At 56.6% G+C, this 8,307-nt stretch overlaps 1 protein-coding gene across 1 annotated transcript; it reads right to left on the reverse strand.

The window, feature by feature from the left end:
- Positions 1-3,643: 3,643 nt before the first annotated feature.
- Positions 3,644-5,556, reverse strand: LOC120748112 (zinc finger protein 239-like). Its single transcript, XM_040054190.2, has 2 exons — positions 5,537-5,556; positions 3,644-5,040 (listed from the first exon to the last, which is right to left on the reverse strand). The coding sequence occupies exon 2, from the start codon at positions 5,011-5,013 to the stop codon at positions 4,273-4,275; it is 741 nt and encodes a 246-aa protein (XP_039910124.1). The 5' UTR covers positions 5,014-5,040; positions 5,537-5,556; the 3' UTR covers positions 3,644-4,272.
- Between the last annotated feature and the right edge of the window lie 2,751 nt (positions 5,557-8,307).

Genomic DNA, 8,307 nt, shown 5'->3' on the forward strand with positions numbered 1-8,307 from the left:
TCCAGCAGCGCCGGAGGGACTGGGACGGAGGAGACACTGAGAGAGAGCCGAGCTACACCCACGGCAAGGACTTTCTCAATTTGCCATCTCACTCCAGAAGGAGAGGTTTTATTGTTTCATATTATTCATTCTTTATACTTGTATGCACTTCATTTGTTTAGTAAAATAGTTTTTTCCACTTTTCTCCAAAAGAGGGTTTTGGTTTTTTTTCCGGACCGGTTGGAGGGAGGGGCCACGTGGGTTTGCTTCCTTAGAGGGATCCTATACAGGGGTTTTCTCCCAAATTTGTCCCAAACCAGGACATTCCCTCACTCCATTTCTGCAGTGACATTGGCACAAAGTAGTTAGTGAGGATTGGGTCAGAGTAAAGATGACCTTTTTAGTAATAGTGATAGACTTTGGTAATAAATAGTAAATAAAGAATACGTAGCAATTAGTATAAAAGATAAGGACAGCCCAGAGACATGAGGAGTCACCAGATGTCCGAGCCGCGGCAAACATCTTTTGGACACTGAGAAAATTGTAAGATAAGGACTAATAAACGAAGCACGTAACCTTGAAGACTCTGTCTTTTCCTGCATTTGGCACAGAGCTTTGCAGAGGGCCAGGACTCTAAAACCACCTGAATGCCGGGGAATTTAAACTCCTGAAAAGGGGCCATCACAACTGGCGTCTCTGAGTGAGCAAAAAACAGGAAAGGTTATGGGTAATGGAGTTTTTAATTCAATATGTTTTCAAAAATGAGATGTGACAAGTCCACATTGACTCCAAAAGCAGGGCCTGGTTCCAGACTGCTCTGCATTTCACTGTGAGATCTCAGTTCTTTCAAATCCAGCAGTCAAAGCCCTTGAAACATGGGAAAGCTGGGAATCAGGTTAAAGCCCTTGGAGGGTTTGCTCTGTCCGTACATTCCACATCTCCCCTGGTGTCCGTTCAGCCTCTCCACTGCTGTCCTGCGTGCACATTGCTGTATCCAGAGTTCAGTATGTGCTTTTATAGATAGAGAGATACATGTGATTATTATTATCATCACTCCAGAGTTTCCTCTTTTAAATCATCTCTCAAACTGAGACAGCCTAGAAGTGCTTGGAATGTGGAATGAGCTCCAGCCTCAGCTCCCACCTGGTCCAGCACCAGGAGATCCAAACTAAGGGACATCGCTGCTGGTGCCTGGAATGTGGGAAGAGCTTCAGCAAGAACTCGCAGCGCATCAAGGACCACAGGATCCACAGCAGGGAGAGGCCCTGCGAGTGTGGGCAGTGTGGGAAGGGCTTCTCCCAGAGCTCTCACTCGACCCGACACCAACGGAGGCACCGCTAAGGGAAGCGCTGCGAGTGCCCCGAGAGCGGGAAGAGCTTCGTGCGCTGCTCCAGCTCCATCCCCCGTGGGAGGATCGGCCTTGGATGATCCCCAGTGAGCCCCGTTGGGCAGAGCCCTGCTGATCCGTGCTCCTGCTGATCCCCGCTGGCTGTGGCGAAGGTGTTGGAGACATTTCTTTCCCTTCTCCCCGTGCTGCTGTGATTTGGTTGGTAATAAATTCCCTCCCTGTGCCCAGGCTGGCTCTGTTGTGGCCGCGCCGCTGCTCGGGGCGGGATCTGTCCCGATCCTTCTCTCCACTACCGGGCCTCTCCTCAGCCCATCAGAGAAGGCACTAAAATAATTGAGCCCATCAGAGCGCAGGGCGCTGAGGACTCCCCAGGTGCCAGCCAGCCCCACAGCGCCCCGAGCTCCTCAGCCGGACTCCCCTGGGGCTGCGGAGTCGGGGCTGCCCCGGAGCTCTTGGCTGCTCTGGGCTGCTGCGGGCCCCCCCGCACCTGTGTCCTGCACACCCAGGGCTGTTCCAGGAGATGCTGAAGTGCGGCTGGCACTGCATGAACGGCACCGAGCGGGGGAGGGTCGTGGACAGGAACAGCGACAACCGGGAGCAGCTCCTGCCCCTGGGCAGCGATGTGGGGCTGTAGGTGGGGGACACCTCCTGTGGGGAGAAGTTGCCAGGTCCTGGAACAGCGACCCGCGATGGAGAGAGTACAGTCGGGCTGCGGCGGACAGGCACTGCCGGCACAACTACGAGTTGTCCAGCCCGTTCTTCGTGGAGCGCGGAGGTGAGCGTGGGGCAGAGCGTGTCCCGTGGGGCCCTGCCCTGGCAATGACCCTGGAGCGCCTCAAAACCTGCCTGGGAATCAGCCCAGAGCCCTCAGCCCTCCTTGTGTCCATCCCCGGGGCCTCCTGCCCCTCTCAGAGACACCCGTGGCTCTCCAAGTCCATCCCAGTCCGTCCCAGTCTCTCCCAGTTCACCTCCGCGTGTCCGTCCCGGCCGTGCGTGGAGCTGACGCCGCTCAGCCAATGAGAGCGCGCCTCTGTGATGACTCATCAGTTGCCAGGCAGACCCGCAGCGCCGAGTGCCCCGCGCTCCATTCGGCCTCCCAGTGCCGCGCGCTTCATTCCCAGTTCCTCCCAGTCCCTCCCACTTCCCCTCAGCCCAGTCCCAGTCCATTCCCAGTTCATTCCCAGAGCTCCACCCTCTCTCTCGGTGTCCCCGATCCTCTCCCATTTCTGTCACCCCAGTCCCTGCCCGTCCATTCCCAGTCCATCCCAGTCCATTCCCAGTCCCTCTCAATGCCACACCACCCCTCCCCTCTCTCTCCCAGTGACCCCCAGCGTTTCCATCTCGCTGCTGCCCTCCAGCTCCCAGCCCGGCCCCGGCCGCCTGCTCTGCTCCGGGATGGATTTCTACCCTGCCCACATCCAGCTGAGCTGCTTCCAGGGCCAGCAGCAGCTCTCGGGGCACGGGGTGGCACCGCCGTGGTGCCCAAGCCATGCCCAGAGTCCAGCACTGTCCCAGCACCATCTTGGGGATTAGAAAGGAGGAGGAGCAGGACGCTTCCCAAAGCAATTTGGGGGTTCTAGCCCCCTCTTCTTCCCTGCTCTTCCACCCCTTCCCCTCTGCCCCCCAATCCACCAGCCCTGTCCATCCATGCTTGGTTTTGGAGGTTCCAGGCCCCTCCTGCTCAGTCTGAGGTCCCATCCCCATTTCCCTCAATTCAGGCACCTCCTGACAGCTTTTTTCCTGGGAGGAGTCCCTGAGTTTGGGATTTTTGGGGTGCAGTTCTGGAGGGGGACAGCTCTGTTTGGCTTTCCCCTCCCTCTTGTGGCCTCTCAGCTGCCCCCAATACCCTGGGGCTGCTGGGATTTCCCTCCTGGGGACAAGGACCTTCATTCCCTTCCAGGAGCCCAATGCCCACCTGGGGGTCCAGCTCAGGGGCTCCTTGAGCAGCTGCCCCACAACCTCTGCCAGGGTCTCCCAGCTCTGGGCTCCCCCAAAGCCCTCAGCAAGCCCCAAGTCCCTCCCAGGAACCCTCAACTCCCTCAAACCCAGCATCCCCCACAGCCCCTGCAAGTTCCCCCCATGGCACCGGCCATGGCCATGTCCCACATGTCACTGGCCATGTCCCACCATGTCCTCACCCATGGCTGTCTCCCCACCACAAATCCATCCCTGTCACTGTCCCCCACATCTCCAGCTGTGCCCATTTCCCCTCATGTCCCCATGAATGGCCACATCCCTGTCCATGTCCATGTGTCCCCATGTCACTCTCCATGTCTATGTCCCACCATGTCTATGTCCCCCATGTCCTCACCCATGTCCCAGTTCAATCTCTTTATTTTTACCCCAGCGCTGGATATTTTAAAGTGATGAAGAGAAATGAAAAGGAAATAGAGACCAAAAGGAATGGATTGCTGTGTCTGTGCCAGCTGAGGATCCACGTGCTGCAGTGGGAGGGAAGAACCTTTTTTGAAGGGGTTTCCACACCACCCCACTGTCTCCAAAACCTTGGTCCTGGCCCCATTCCATCAGCATTTGGCTGTGGAAGATGCCCTTGGACAGTAGGAAATCAAGAGTCTGGAAGAGCTTGGAAAAGATCTCCAAGACCATCCAGTATTCTGCAAAGCCCCTAGAAGACAGGATTTAATGCCAAAGGTTTTCTCGGGTTGAAAGCCAACAAATCTGCTCTCCCCCAAAATTCCCAATGTCGGTCTGTGTCCCAGTGGATGTTCCTGCCCTGCGCTGATCCAGGTGCCCACAGGGAGCCAGGAAGATGTGGAGCATCCCAGCCAGGTGTCTTCCCACCACGGATCACCAGGACAACGATCAGCAGGGCTCTGCCCAACGGGGGTCACTGGGGATCATCCAAGGCCGATCCTCCCACGGGGGATGGAGCTGGAGCAGCGCACGAAGCTCTTCCCGCTCTCGGGGCACTCGCAGCCCTTCCCTTAGCGGTGCCTCTGTTGGTGTCGGGTCAAGTGAGAACCCCTGGAGAAGCTCTTCCCACACTCAGGACACTTGTAGGGCGTCTCCCCGGTGTGGATGTGCTGGTGGGCAGTGAGGTGTGAGTTGCGCTTGAAGCCCTTCCCACAGTCGGGGCAGCGGAAGGGCCTCTCCTCTGTGTGAATCCGCTGATGTCTGAGGCGATCAGAGCTGGACTGAAACCTCTTCCCACACTCGGGACACTCGTAGGGCCTCTCCCCGGTGTGGATGTGCTGGTGATTCCTCAGGTTGGAGCTCCGTCCAAAGCCCTTCCCACATTCCAAGCAGGTGTAGAGCCCATCCCCAGTGTGGATCACCTGGTGCTGGATCAGACTGGAGCTGTCTCTGAAGCTCTTCCCACATTCCCCACACTCATAGGGCTTTTCCCCAGTGTGGATCACCTGGTGTAGCCTCAGGTGGGAGCTCCGGCTGAAGCTCATCCCACACTCCCCACACTCATAGGGCCGTTCCCCAGTGTGAATCCTCTTGTGCCGGATCAGACTGGATCTCCGGCTGAAACCCTGCCCACATTCCAAGCACTTGTGGGGCTTCTCCCCTCCATGAGCCTTCTCCACCAGCTCGGAGCTCTGGCTGGATCTCTGGCCGCCCTCCTGCCACAGGGGGGGTCTTTGCTCCTCGCAGCTCCCTGCGCTGGGTTTGCAGCCCCTCCTCCTGCGGCATCTCCGGGGCTTTTCCTCCTCCTCCATCCGGTCACTCCTTGGCAATGAAAAATCCTGGTTTGGGGAGAAAACAAGAGGAGAGCGCCTTAGGCTGGGGGTTCTTCCTTGACCAAGTTCATCTCAGGAAGTTACTGGCAATGTAAGAATTCCCACATTAGTCTGTAAGAACCTCCAAAAGAAGAAGATTGTCTTGGTTTTGAAAAGACAGGTGTCTGCTATGGAGAGGCAGGCCTCTCTAGGAAATGAGGAATTTGAATCCTTTCCTCCGTGTTATTATAATTTGGAAGATTAAAAATAAAACTTTTCAGTCAGAGCTATGGGGAAAAGGAATAACAGTCCTTTACTAGTAAATATAACAGGACAGACAAAAAACAACAGCAATTATAATAATAGTAGAACAGAACCAAGAACCCCGAGGGCAAACGGTGGAAGCTCCGGCGCTGATGGCTGGAAGCCGGGCGCGGTGGACTGTCCTCCGCAGGCAGGGGGTGTCCTCGGCAGGCAGAGGTGGCAGTGCCGGAGAACCCGCAGCGGCGGGACCCGGGCTCACCCAAAATCCAGCAGGAGGGCGAAGAAACTCCGAATTCCTGGGCACTCCAACAGATGGTAGAATTCCCAGGACCAGACTCCTTCGTTAACCGTGGACTCCAGCAGCCAGCAGTGGCCCGATCGGTGATCGCCCGGGAAGAAGAAAAAGAGCCGCGAGATCCCCCCACCCTCAGCTCTCTCCGGGAGCTTTTTTCCCTCCCCCAAAACTAAGTTAGCAGTTCTTTTGTCCAGGTTAAGCACTCAGCACTTAGTCTCCTAGCAACTTGGGAGGGGGAAAAAATTCTACAGGAGACTTAAACCTCAACAAAGATTCATCCCAAAAGTCCTCCAAACATCAAGACACACATAAACTCCCCCAATATCAAGACTCAGCCAAAACCTCTTCCAAAAGATTCAGCCCCTTGCAAAAACCCAAAGCATCAACATTTAGCTCAATCAAGCTCAGAAACACCAAGATTCACTCCCATGAAAATCATGGATTCCCCTCCCCGCTCACCTGCTGCATGTGGGGAGGGAAACACTCCTGGGGCTGGGGGGAGGCTGCAGATACAGGGAGGGCTGGAACCTTGTGGTGCCTCCTCTTCCTGCTCCTCACACTCCTGTGTCCCTACTCTTCCTCACACTCCTCTTCCTCCCACTATTCCTCTTTCTCCTGCACAATCCCACCTTCTCCTCCCACGTGCATCAACATTTTGTTCTTCAACCCTGCTTCTCCTTCCCTTCTCCTCCTGCCCCAGGCCCAGCACCCACTGCCGGCTCCCTCTTCCCCCAAACCCACAGCATCCCACTGCAGGGGCAGGGATGGAGCTGGGGCAGGTCGGGCTGGGGCAGCGCTGGGCTCTCGGCCGCTCCCGCCCGCACTCGGTCCCCGCTGCAGCCGCTCCCGCCAGGACAGCGCGGGGGGGCCCGGCCTTGGCGCTCCCCCCTCCCACCTCCCCAAATTCCCCTCACAGCGGTGCCCCATGTTCTAGGGGGAATGTCCCGCAAACGGGGCACCCCCAGGAAAGGAAGAAGAGCAAAGTGTCTTTACAAACACACGCTGTCAAGCTGCTTGGGGATAGGGCCAGGCACTTGTACAGAAGGAAGGCACAGAAGAAGCCATCAGCTCCAGAAAGTGTTATGAACTGACCACACAGACTGCTGCTCAGCCAAGGGCCTGATAAATTCATGAACTCCGAGAAGAAGAACAAAGACTTCACAGAGCTGTGAATATCGTTACCTGTGCAGAAGTGGGGTGCATAATAAGGGGGGTATGTAGTAGGGGGATTGGGAAGTCTGTACCTCTCAAATACTTCAGGAAATGAGTAAAGGAAGAGAGAGATGTAGCCAGGAAAATTAGGAGGAGAAGGAGGCTGCATCCAACAACAATTGGAATGGCCCCATGGGAAATGTGCCATGGCCTCTCCCTTTTTTTATAAATAAAATTACTTTTACAGGACGCCTCTGTCTTCTTTGTGGACACAAAGCTCTGGTGATGTGAATTTTTCACACACCTTGAGGCTCCTCTGGAATTCCTTCCACCGTCTGGGACAGCGGGCAGTGAGTGGAGCTGAAGGTGCCTCACCCAGTTTGGGTGATCGGCTCCCTTGGGTGGCGGCGGCACTGGGGATTGATTGGGTACCCGAGAGTGTCCAGGAGACAGACGAGTGACAGATCAGGGGGGCTGTGAAGAGTCACCAGGGAGAGAGCACTGAAAATCTCATCAGTGAGGACACTGGCATCTTCAGGGAGCAAACATGGCAGGGCACCCATGGAGGGTGGAAAAGGGAAAGCCAGGAGAGCGTCCTGGCCAAAGGGATGATGATCCCAAAATATCTCTGAAGGGTCCCTTGGGAGAATGTTGAGGCAGTTTGCACATTCTCCCAGAGGTAATTGAAGGACATGGACACCCAGAGGGGCAATAAGGGAAGTTGAGAAGGGATTTAGACAACCAGGGATGGATGGTGTTGGTGTGCTGGGAAGGGTTAGGGTGAAGGTGAGTGTGCAGGAATACGGTTAAGGCAAGAAGCAGCAAGAGGAATCTCTGTGGTAGGAAAAAGGATGATGGAAAAGAAGAGGAAGAGAAAAATACTGAGGACAGGGTTGTTTTTCAGCAGGGTCTTATCATCTAAATTTGCCAGCTGACCCAGATCCTTTGTATCCCCGGTTTCCAGGACAGGGAAACAAGGAGGTCAGGATTTCAGGGGGTTTCTCTGTGCTGGGGAGCAGCAGGAGCGGCGCAGAGGGTGCGGCAACCGGGAGCACGGGCTGGTGGGCCTGTGGGGAGCTGCGGGGCCGGGCCGGGGCTGTGGGGCAGCCGGGGCTCAGCGCCGGGCGCTGCCTGACCCCACCACCCCCCCGGGCAGGGCACGGCAGTGGCCCCCGGCCCCAGGAGGGCTGCGGGACGCCCCGGGCCGCTGCCCGGCCCCGTGGAGCTGCCGGCCCTGCCCGCCGGGGGAGCCGCCTTGGGACACTGCGGCAGGACAGGCACCGCCTCTGGGATACGGGCTGGGGAGGGCAGGGCGAGCACAAGGACCAGGAGCAGGAAGGAATAGCTTGGAAATGGGGGTTATTCCTGCAAGGATCAAGATCATCTTGGAAGGATTTTGTTTGAGTCACTGGAGAAAGGAATGCCCTTGCAGAGAGCTCAGCAGCTGTCAGAGGATGAGCACCCACAGGCAGTCAGGGGGGCTGCAGCAGTGGCACAAGAAGCCCCTGGAGCAGTTGGTCACAAAGGCACAGCAGGTGAACGCAAGAAGGGGTGAGGAAAAGGCCAAGGTGAAGCCAAAGGCC

Source organism: Hirundo rustica, unplaced genomic scaffold (assembly GCF_015227805.2).
Source record: "Hirundo rustica isolate bHirRus1 unplaced genomic scaffold, bHirRus1.pri.v3 scaffold_545_arrow_ctg1, whole genome shotgun sequence".
NCBI lineage: Eukaryota > Metazoa > Chordata > Aves > Passeriformes > Hirundinidae > Hirundo > Hirundo rustica.